The following is a 12,507-nucleotide window of genomic DNA, read 5'->3' as shown; positions in this document are numbered from 1 at the left end:
TACACAGTATAGATACACTCTTAGCTTCCTCAGTAAAGGATTTCTTAAAATAAATTGTTTCAAAAGCTTACTGAATGATAATTTGTAGTAAACATTCCGTGTATTGTTTGTTGGTGTATGTAAAAATTGCAGGACATTAGGGTGGTTTACTCTTCTGAAGTTTTGCTAATTTGTCCCTATCATATCAGATTTAGCAAAATACTTAATCGTCATTTCTACAAATTTTACTGCTCCTGAAACAAAGGCCACTGAACCACTATTCTGAGATCAACTCTAGCATTTTTATTAATGATATGTAAATTTCTTACCTTCCAACCCTCTAGTTCAGTAGCTGATTCTAGGAAGTGTGTCATTTCTGTTAACAATTCAGCCACTTCATTATTACATTCCTGTAAAAAATCTTGAATAATCACCATCTGGTCCTAGTAACTTGTTGCACTTGATTTTATCAATTTGTCCTGACACCTTAATCTCTGCCAGTGCTGCTGCTCCACTATTGTCTAATAAGATTAAGTCTAGGCTATGCAACTCTTCAACAGTATCAGTGAAGAAAAATGCTAAAAAGAAATTATTTTCCTTTCCTGGAGTGACTTTTTTTTTCAAACTGATCCTTTATCTTTTCACAGAGCTGATCACTATCTGTTCTATCTGGTATACTTACTGTTGCTACTGGCTGTTTAGCTTCTCAGTTTTATCCTTCCTGATTTTACAAGTGCTTCCTCCATATTTATTTATCTATTTTTAATTCAGTGTAGTGTATAGAACAGTTGCCTGTTTTCTCCCCTGTGGTGGTGTTCTCCCACTGTTCTCTCAGTTCATCAGATGTTCAGTGTTACTTGTTTGTTCCCTTTCCACTTTCATACTATATTATTCTTTCTTTAGCTAGTCCTTGTCTTCCTTCCTCACTCTGTGTTTCACGTTTGTTTTTCTACATTATGTTTAAGTGCATGCCAAAGATGATGGTTAGGGAGAAAATTACATTAAAAGAAGGAAGAGATAAAAAATAACGATGGAAGGAAGGGGAGGGATTGCACTGATTCTGTTCTCCAAGAAGAACCAAGTGTTGTCTGTGAGAAGAAAAAGATGTACTGCAGGACATACTTTACTCTTCTTATTTAGGTTTATTTCCATTGTTTTGACTTGGTTCATCTTTTTTTTAAACTACTAAAGTGCTGGTTTAGTGTTACAGCAATAATTTTTGAATTATATCCTCCCAAGAATGTTGAATTGTAGTCACTACTTGACCATTACTGACAATGAAAATTGGTATTGTGCAACAGGAGTTACTGGTTCGTAAACATAAGAATGTTATGTGTGGTCTTTTGTCTGCCCACCATTATTGTGGATTGCTTTTATTTATCTAATAAGCAATATGGTGTTATATTTGTTCATATTGTCTAGACTTAATGCTGTTTATAATAACCATCTGGTGACTGGAATGCCTTACAAAACAATAGAGAAGTAAACCATTGCTCTAATTATGATACAGGTTACATCTTGAATTCCAGCTACACCAAGTTTTTCATGACAAACTTTTTGCTGACAGCAGAAAATGTAAATTGCTGTTATATAAAAAGTTGCCAATTATTTTGCTTTTCAAACAAAGAGTCAAGCTCTCAGACAAAGTAGTTGGGCAGAATGCCATTAACAGTTGGAAGAATAACGGTTCAAAAAATTGATTTATCTTTTTATAAATAATGGCTACATCCCCAAATGGATTTATAAATTAATTGCTGTCTTATTGGAATAAAAACCTTCTTCTGTGGACATGATTGATATCATCTGTCTAAGTCCTTGTTCTAGACCCCCCTCCTTCTTGGTTAGTATATCACAGCTGGAGCTTTAATTTACTGATCATATTAACACTGATTAATAACTAACAATAGCTTCTTGCCATGTATCAACAGTCAACCATTACTGAATGGAACTGGGATTGGTCAAACTTGCTGCCAAGTTATTTGGGACTGAATCAGATGACCTTCAGGGTGCTGCTGACACACAGGTAATGGGATTTTGGCAAATAATTGAACTTCCCTGTTGTCTTTTTTACTTTATGATAGTCAATACACAAAGGTTTTACTGGTGAAATTTATAAAATAAATCATACATTTATTTTTAAATAGGCAATTTTAAAATGGAGATATTATTGTCTAATGTATTTGATCCATACAGAGATGGTTTTCAATTCCTGTTCTGAGGAATCTAAGACATTCTTTCTGTGTCAGACCTGAATATATGTTGATGTTGACTTTAAATAGTGCTTTAAAAAGAGATCAGTAACTTTTGCAAATCTGTACTGCTCAGGGAAATTTCAGCTGTATAGCACAGAACTTAGGGGATGTTTACTCAAGTTGCAATGAATCTTAAATTCAGTTGGGGGCATGAGAAGCGTAGCTAGAAATAGAAAGCATTTTCTTAATAGTTTTTAACTAATGGAACTTATTTTAATATTTTCACACTTTTTTACTTGTAAAATTTAAGTGCTTTATTGATAAGTACATATATTTAGTGCAATACTGATACTTGTTAAATTCAGAAATAGCAGTTTCTAAAATTCATAAAATTATGGGTGGAAAAGATAAGTATTTTTTTCTAAAATACTTGCCACATATCCTTGTGAAAACTATAGAACTTACATGTTGCAAACTAAGAAGTTTGACATTCCCTTCTTAATTCTGAATCCTCCTGATGATATCTTATATGGTCATATAATTCATCTTTTAAACTGAACTGTTTCTGTATTTAAAAACTTAGAGTTACAGTTTCAAAAGTGTGTGAACTTGCATGTCAAAAATGTTTTTGTGGCGTTTTATACCTTTTTCTCAATTTATTGCTAGCAGTTAGTATTAAACATTTAATTCTTCCTTCATTTCATATAAAATATACAGTCTATTTCTAGTTTTCTCTCTTAATTTTGCTATTATTAATTCTTTCCCCACCCAAACTGTTATTTTCCAATTTTTAATGCAATTGCACAAAAAATAAAGCTGATGCAAATGTGCCGTTCTGTTCCCCTCTTGATGCCTTCTTCTACCCACTACCAGTCAGTATATGGGACCCACGGACTTTTTGGTCTGTACCAGTCAAGTCATTTTTATGTTAAATGGCAGAGACAATTCAGTACTAATTTTTTTTTTTCTTTGATAGTTCTCCTGCTGATTGCTAACACTTGTCCTTCATTAAAAATGAAGTCGTTTCCTCTTTTAAAAGTGATTCTCCCAGGAAGCCCTAGACTCAAGCTGGGTCTTGAACTTCCCTTCATGTTGATGTCATCAATATGAGCCAAAGGGAGCAGAGAGGACTGCTGTGATTTCAGAGGGAACATTTTCTGTGGACATTTCATCTTCTCTGATATCTTGAAACGCATTTCATTTTTCTTTTGATCTCTTCATAGAGTTTAGAAAGAAATCGTGTTATATGCCTTCACTGTCCTTCTCTGTATTTAATGCCTTTGTCATATCATCTGTTGTTGCATCTTTCTTTTTTTTATTATTAAGTGCCCTAATTGTTCTCATCCTTCCTAATTTGAAAATGCCTCCATTCATTGCCCTTCTACATGATAGGGAAATTCTCTTCTAGAAGTGACATTATGCAAGCCATTAATGATTAGCTTATGGCTTTATTATTTAAACCACTCTTCTCTACAGACCAACAGATTGTTTAAACACGTTGTGATCATTAAGTAGGTTTGCTAATCCAGTGTCTGCCATAGCGACCAACATCTCCAACACAGCTTGTCTTTACGTGACTGAATTTTTAGCATAGCTAAAGAATGTCTGCTCGTGTTTTCCAGCTGGCTAGGCCAATTCTCACTGGTCTCATGGCTACTCTAGCAAGCTTTGCAGTGACTTGAGTGAGCCCTGTCTTTAGGTGACTCTTCACACTCCTTCTTAAGGCTGCATAAACCTCTGGCTTACTTGTGCTCAGGAGTTAGGTCTGAAGCTGAATGCATCTGTTATTATTTTGACCTCCTGTGTATGGTGGACCCATTCTGTTTCTACTGTTTGCCTCCTGAGAAGAGTCAAACAAAACTAAGGGCAGTAAAGAGTCAGAACTATCCAGTTCATAAAGTGGAGTGCCATAATATGTTAATTACTCTTTTCCTTATCAGATGCTAAAGCTTTCCCTTGTCGACTGCTTCTGTGCAGGCAAAAATATCTTTACCTGTTCATGGTGATATTGGGGTCTATTTCCTTTTTTTAGTCTTAAAAAGAAACAGTGTCTGTTACATACTAAGTAAAGTAAGTATGCTGTGCTCTCTCTTTGGTTGAAAAAAAAGTAAAAATGCTTAGGGGATTCATTTACAAGGGAAATGCTCCCCTAACCTAGTTAATGACTGAGGTAGGTGGGAGGGGGTTATGGGAGCATTGTCCCAGAGCCAGCAAGCGGTAGGCAAATTAATTGGTTGGTGGTTAGGGGAAAGTAAAAGGCTTTTAGGAAAGTAAAAGGCTTTTAGGACTGGTTAAAAAGGGAATGAATTGCTGTGTACTACTCATTGTTGGCTCCAAGTGGGCATGTGAATCTAATCCACACACTCCTATGATCCTCAAAGTAAAAGTGCTTAGGAAACTTTGCAAATGAAAGATGTGGATAGTTAATGATGCTGTTTTATTTCAAGGTTATCAAATATAGAATGCTATCAGGAAAAGCCTGTTGAAGTTGAACAGTAAGCAGTAACATAGAAGACTTAATGTTCATCCCTATTTACAGTTCATACCTTTAGAAACTACAAAGTTTTCCTTACAGGAGGAAAAAGGATCCATATAGATGGATTCCTTCCTTTTCCTTTCCAGTTTTACTTCTTTTTTTTTTTTTTTTTCCATTTAGTTTGAGCTGGAAGAATAGAAATTAAAACCTAGATTTCAATTATATTTGAAATAACATCTTTTAGCAATAAGCCCATTAACATTCAGCTAATTTAGATTTACTCAAGTTTTAAAAAATGTCCTGCATACATACATGAATACAGGCTGCTTTTTCAAATCTTGGCACTCACTTGTACATCCTTAGATATTTCAGTACCAAATGGGAGTTTCTTACCTCTAACACCTGCATTAAAACAAGAAGACCATGTGCTTTTAGTTATTCTTTAATTCACATGTATCTCAAATTTTAATCACTGTCCCGCTCATAAAGGAAAAATTGTTATTGTTTGGCTAAATCAGCATGTGGAAACTGTTTCTGCAGTTTAATGTATCAACTATAATCTGTTCCTTTTAACTGTCTGGCCACTGTCTTTGTGCATATTATCACATTTGGAAATACATTAGTGACTGTGGTGAGTTGATCCTGGCCAGCCGCTCCATGTCCATATAGCTGGTCACCCACTGCCCCACAATGGCATGGGGCAGAGAACTGGAACAGAAAAAGTGAGAAAATTCATAGGTTCAAGTAAAGGCAGTTTAATAAGTGAAGCAAAGCAAAATAAGGAATTCATTGACTATTTCCCATCAGCAGGCAGATGTCCAGCTGCTTCCTGGAAGGCAGGGATTCATCAGGCATAGCGGTTACTTGGCAAGGCAGACATTGTAACTGAACATTCCCCTTTCTTCCTCATTCCCCCAGCTTTTATTGCTGAGCTTGATGTTTATATGCCAAGGAATATCCCTTTGGTCATTTTGGGTCAGCTTTCCCAGCTTCTTGCATGCCCCCAGCCCACTTTTTGTGGGAAAAAGGCCTTGATGCTGTGCAAGCAGTAGCCAAAAAGCTGGTGTGCTGTTGACACTGAGGCACAAACCTAAAGCACAGTACCATACGTTACCCTTCTCTTTTGTGTACTCTCCTTTATACTGATATGCAAGTTAAATATTATCTTGTACATAGTTATAAGATATTAATATTTTTCTGGGTTTTGAGATGTGACCTTCCTTCTGCAGTTCTACAGGACTTTCAGGTGCATTGGACACATTACTATAGAGAATACCTATATACCACTCACTATAATCATGAGAAACAACTAATTTTTGGAACATGTGAAGCCATTCTACAATATTTCAGTAATACGCTTTTCAGAGGAGGAGCGGCTAGGGTTCCCTCCGCTGTGCTTAAGGAGTTTTCATGGAGCACAGGTGCCAGCCCAGGGCAGTAAGTAGTGATTTGCTCGGAACAATGTGGTGGTGTGCATGCGAGCAGGAGCGTGCTGGGAGCTGCAGGAACAGACAGAGAGGAATTCATGACTGGCAAAGCCAGTGACAGTGAGGTACAATATCTTAAGACTAGGAGGTGTAACAGATTAGTAACTGAGAGGGGATTATGTTGGTTTACATGAACAGACCAGGTGAGGAACAGTAACAAATTAAAATTTGTTTAATTAGAAAAATTAAATAAATCAAAACCGATATTTGTTCAGGTGTTTAAGAATTGCCACAAAAAGCATGTAGACTGGAAATTAGAAGATGATTTCCAACAGATCAAGCCGTGTAGCTCAGAAGACTTTTCCAGAAAGTCTTTGCACAGTGATACGAGCTTAAGTAGTTTTAACCTGAAACAGGATTGACCAAGTGGGTTACTTCCAGTCACGTATTCCTTTGACAAATATTCCTAACTGCCCAGCTGCTTCTCAAAGCAGAGTAGAAAACCTGGAACTGTTTATAAGCTGGCTTTAAGGAAACGATAAAAAATTAATAAGTTTGTTTTCTACTAAAACTAGGGAAAATATGTAGGCTTTCTAGTAGCATTTACTGCAGAATACACACAAGCTCTCAAGTCCTTCAGATGCCAAAAGATTTTCTCAGAATAGCCCAGACTGCATTCTCCCTGAAAAAACTACTGGGCTGTTTGCAGGTGAAACTGCTTTTTAGGAAGGTAAAGACTGTCCTTGGCAGGAGGATGCTGCCCTAAGGTTAAGAAGGTCCTTCTATGCTGTGGAAATTGATCTTGGAAGCTGATCTTGTACCTAGTCTCTCTTTTTTGTAAATGCTTTTGACTGTGTTGGGTGAGGGCTGCCTACTTGCCTTTTGCAAATAGATTTGTTAATGTAGTTGTGGCATTTGTTCCCCATACTGGAGTTAGGTGATAAAATTTTGCCATTGATTAAGCTTAATAAAACTGAAATTAAGTAAAAAATTCTTGTTTAGAATTTTGAATGATTGCAGGGCAAAATCTGCATAGCTCTTGTATATTCTAGTGGATACACAGACACCATCTGTTGAGAATGGTAGCCATATGGTGAACTATTTATAGAAAATGTTTATATTCATTGTGTTGTTGATTATCTAGATATCCAGAAAGTGCTCCTTTAAAATCTAGTTTATCAACACATGGAAAAATGTATTATGTAGTTTTGAAATTGAAAAGAATGTCAGCAAACTGTGTGTGCTTTGTTGTCTGTGAAAGGATTTTTTTATTTAACTCCACAAAAGCCTGAGTCTGAGAAATGAGTGAAAATACCTAGGATATTAAAAGGTAGGAAGTTCTCTAACAACTTTCTTCGTAGACGAAACAAATGGTGGAAGAGCAGTTACTGGCATGATGCCAGGCGGGACAGAGACCATATCTGCATGGCAGAGGATGCCACTGTTACATCTAATGTACTTTTGGATGTGTTAGTCAGTCCTTCTTCTAAACTGCAATGCTCCTAGACCTTTTGTATCCAAATTGCTGGGTACTGGAAACCCATGTTGTTGTTACAGCTACAAGTCAACTATTAATGATGTTGTTGGTGAAGAACTGGGATCCCATTAATACTGTAGTAATCACCACCTGCTCGGGTGAGATTATAACGGATGCCCTTACAATGCATGTGAGAACAGGCTTTCTGAAATGCATGGGAGGCTATAAAAGGCAGTATCCCAGTATCCCATTGTTCCTGTATCAAAAGAAGCAGGTGAAAGGTACTAATCCATTATTGCGCTGCTCTTGGTTGGTCACAGAGTCAGGTTTAAACCCTAGTGCTGGATGTACCAAAAAAAAAGCCACTGGGATTTTGAGGAAAACCTGATTTTGACCTTTCTGGATAAGCAAGGACCCTTTTCCATAAATGAGTTGGTCAATAACAAGGTGTATGTCACATCCGTCAACATGAGGATTATCCTCCATCTGCTTATCCTCTTCTGACATAGCTAATGAAACTGTACTCTGACCTTAAAGGATCTGTCAGAGGTAGGCTTAGTTCCCTGCCTGGCAGTTTTAAAGCATTGATGGCAGAATGTAGATCAGTAAGTGAGAGGGAAGACGGTATACCCTGTATTACATACATGTTTGACTGCCACTGCAGCCACTATTATGTATACAGCTGTAGCAGGAATTTCACAAGTAAGTGAGGCTAAAGGTGAGACTTCCCATATGCAGTATACTTTAGACTTTTCTGGTTGTTAGCAGTCTCTCTCTCCTGCAGACATGTTGATGAATCCTATGAATAAAACAATATTCTCCAACAACAGCCTCCAACAAAAGATGCTAAAAAGGAATGGACTGCCATATCCCAGTTAACCTTAGTTAATGTGAGCTCCTTTTTAATACTTAAGTCCTTTACGATGAGGCCTTTGCCTACCTAGGATATGGAAGTATGTGCTGATCAGCTCTCTTTGAAGTAACAACTGTAACTTTACTTTAATAAGGTTTCATTTTAATTTGATGCTATTTCCTTTGCTCAAACCTGGCCTCTAGAAAAAGTAAAAAAAAAAAAAAGTATTGGTGATACATGTTTTGCATTCAAAAGCATATTAAGCACAGATTATTGGCTAGAGCATAGGCTTGTGAGCTAAAGCCCATTCTTCTAATGATGTCTCACTGTACCGTGATTTCCCCATTTATAATTAGGTAACATTTATCCACATTTTTATATCCTTTGCTAATGTTTTGATGGAAAAAATGCTAAGTAAATGCAATGTATTAGTATTAATAATGCATATATGCATTTATTGTTAGGATTCACTTTTCACTGGTTTCTTTAAAAGTATATATCTTTTCTACATAACTAGATATTTTTGTATACTGCAACCACAAATCATTACTTGGAAGTGTGACACTTCAGCATTTTATGTCACTATCTAATTAACCTGGTGATTGGCATCCCATGACCTGGCTGGCTTTCCTTTAAAATAGATACTTCCTTTCATCTGCAAATAATTTGGCTTCCTTTCAACTCTGTCTTGCATCCTGTTGCTCACTAAGGATTAAGTGGAGATAATCATGTTTCTTTTCTTATCTTCTCTTCTTCCTCTTCTGAACCTTTCTGATCCAAGTTTTTATTCTTAATGGATAAAAAGTGATTGTAAGTGTGTACAGAAGTTCTGAGTGTGTATTAATGCCTGCAGAGTACTGACTGCCCTAACTGTACACACTGGCTTAGCTACTCATCTCATCTATAGGCTTTCTTGCTACACCTACAAAGGAAGAGGCTACAAGACACAAGCCAACAAGCTAGAAGTCTGTTATGCCCACCAACCCGTTGTTTCTTCCTTCTGCTTCTTTTAGATAAGGTATTTTCAAGCAAAGTGCTAGTAATCCACGGTAATTCAATTTCCATACAGGGATCTCAGTTTCTTTGCAAGCTGTAATGAGTTGAGACACTCAAATCCCCTGTAAGGTAGTGGAGGAAGTATTAATATCAAAGTTGAACAGATGGAAAATCTGGTCCTGGAAGTCATCTTTAAGGTTTCTTCTACACTGCAAAATTAGTCTGTAGCAAAGCCAAGAGCAGAACTTAGCTTTTTTGTCTAAATTTTAAGATGCCTTATAGTAGCTGATCTGTGGGAACTGTTGATGTGCGCAGTCCTAGGTGTCAACAGAGGGGAGGGGCTCAGCTTTAGTTCCATTTAATTGCTTAGCTAATTTGAATTACCTTACAGTCTTCTTAGGAACTGGTAAGCCCATAATTTTCTTCTGAAGGAGATGGGTAACAACAGAATGCTTTCTCTTGACTTGAAATGTTTGCTCTTGCTAGCACAGAGGAAGTAGTAAAGGCTGGTGGCTGTTGCGGTGCTGGCAGACCATTGTAGTCTCAGAGCGATGGCGTCCCCACAGGTTATTGGCTTTGTCACGTGGTTTTCCTGGATGAACTTCCTCTGTCCTGCCTGGCTCACCGTGGTTCAACAGCTAATTGCTTCATAAGGGGTGACAAGTCCCAAAGATCTTACTGCCTCTTTCCCAGGCCCAGTTGTCAAAGTCAAACTGGGCTTGAAAGTTTTACAGTCATGATACAGTTTTGAAGATACAGCAGAGCCAGGCAGTTCCACATGTGCTTTTAAAAGGTACTGTGATGTGAGTAGTCAGTTTAAAATCTGCATAGGTACTGTGATTTGGGGGTGTCTGATGCTGACTGATCATCTGGCCCAGAAAAACTGTTTATTTGTTGTTTGGGTTTTGGTGTGGTCTTTTTTCCCCTGTAAACTTTTTTCTGGGATCTAACAAGAAAATTTACTGTTTCTGAAGAGTGGGAAACCATTATGCATCCTGCATCATGTAGCAAAGAGGGAATTCAGAATTGTCATTCTAATAGTTGACACTGGAAAATGTCATTGAAGAAAGCTTTTTTTTATGTTAGTCTTTAGATTGACAGGTTATGACAAAACTGCATTCATGTTGCTTGAATACATCTTTTGTCTAGTTTTACATGCTTTTTGACTTGTCTAGAAAATGACATATTGAGGTTTTCATTAGCCTTAACCAGGTGTGATTTTCTTTATGGAAGATACCTTGGTAGGACTACAGTTGAAGGCGAATAAACCAGTGAAGCTTAGAAAGGCCACGGCCCTTCTTCAGATGGTAGCGATGGATTGAAAGACTCATTAATCAACAACCAAGTCACAGGTGTGATGGCTTTTCTGCAAACTGCCAACAGACTGTGAAAGTCACATCCAACACATGAAACTGTTAAACTAGACACAACTATAAACATTCTTAAACTTTTGTCTTTCTGTTTGAGTTGAAAAACAAAACCCTGGCATGTTTCCATTCTTGATTTAACTTTTTTTAAACAAAAATACTTACTTGTTTTCCAGTGAATACTGTTCAGTTTAGGAAGCAAACCAAAAATCTGATGCTGTTTTCATCTTATGCTCATTTTAATACAATAAGGAGTTCATTTAAATGGACACACAGATTTGATTACAATGATAATTGTAAATAGTTTGAATATTACAATTTTTTGTACACATAAAATGTGCACAAAGCTGTAATAGAAGAAATGAATACAGGGACTTTCTGCGTATAAGTGAATGGCCATTCATGATTTTCCAGTCCTGTCCTCTAGTACAAAAATTATCTGGAGCAAGGAATCAGTTATGATGTAGTGCTGCAATTTAGACAGTCGTAAAGTGTTAAAAGTGAAGGTTTTATTATTTAATCAACCTGCACTGGACTTTTCACCTGCACTGATGGGAAAAAACCATGATAAGAAGCCAAAGAATGAAGTCTCCATACAATTTTTCCACATCATTCTTCCTTAAACTGTGTGGATCTCCTGGAATGAAGAAGAGTCTAGTCAGAGGTCTTACACCTCCCCATTAATTTTTTTCCCCCCAGATTGTCCTTAAATTGATAAACTCCCTGTAGATAAAAATTAATTTACTCTGTCAAAAAGCAGTAAATATGAATTTGCTTGGATTTTTATATTTGCTAATTCTTGATCTCCCTAATTCCTATCTTTTTCCAAGTATGGATGCTCAAGATAATTAAAATTCTTCTTTAATATCTGAAGCAGATGAGAACAGTCCCATCTCCACCTGGGATGAGGAATTTCTTTACAGTACTCTGATCTTATGTTTCCTTCTTTAGCACATCTGTCTTAGTTTTGAACTTCGTATCTAGAAATTAATTTTAATTTGCAGTCCATATTCCCCACTTTTTTATGCCTGGGTTGCCAGTTGCAAATTTATTTTGGTCCTACTCAATTTGAATCAATGGAACTGTATATAAATATAATGCCTGCTGGCTCAGCAACACTGTAATGCATGCAAAAGGCAAGGAAGCAATGGTGCTGCATTTATTGAAGTAATAAGATATTATAATAGTGGTATATCAAAAGTGATATCTGGTTTGCCTTTACAAGGCTCTGTAAGCAGATATTTGAATATACCTGTCTTTAAGATATATCTCTAACAGATTTTATCTGATTACTCAATGTAGTGCTACTGCTTGTTATTGGAGGGCTTGTTAAAGTATATACAGCTGTCATGTCATGTCACCCATTTTAGAAAGAACTGTTGTAATTTCATTTTAATGGCAGTGTATTTTAAAACAGGTTTTACTATTGGGATCAGGGAGAAGTGTATTTTGTTTCAAGTTTGACCGTAGATTATTGCCTATATCCTTGCTCATTAACTTTCTGTTGTTGCTTTAACTCAGTAATTAAACACTTCTGCAAAAAAACCCACCCTCCAGTATAATACAGAAATGATCCCTTTAATTGTATTAATAAAGACTGTGACAGCTGAATTTAAATACAACCAAATTCTTCCCTCTAAAGTGTTAATGAAATTATCAATAAAAAAGTATAATGATTTCTCTTGGGATAATTACATGGGTAATTTAACAGCACATTTGGATAAAAACTGAAAGCATTTA

General features: G+C 36.6%; 1 protein-coding gene across 3 annotated transcripts in view; it reads left to right on the top strand.

Annotated features, from left to right (window-relative positions):
- Positions 1-12,507, top strand: part of KIAA0825 (KIAA0825 ortholog) — a 253,339-nt gene that overhangs the window by 132,756 nt on the left and 108,076 nt on the right. For all 3 annotated transcript variants that reach the window (XM_040580892.1, XM_040580893.1, XM_040580894.1), the window contains one exon: positions 1,908-2,002. In XM_040580892.1, the coding sequence (XP_040436826.1) occupies positions 1,908-2,002 (95 nt within the window). The remainder of the gene's footprint in view (positions 1-1,907; positions 2,003-12,507) is intronic.

The sequence above is a fragment of the Falco naumanni genome, chromosome Z (genome assembly GCF_017639655.2).
Source record: "Falco naumanni isolate bFalNau1 chromosome Z, bFalNau1.pat, whole genome shotgun sequence".
NCBI classification, from domain to species: domain Eukaryota; kingdom Metazoa; phylum Chordata; class Aves; order Falconiformes; family Falconidae; genus Falco; species Falco naumanni.
This window is presented reverse-complemented; position numbering and strand designations above follow the sequence as displayed.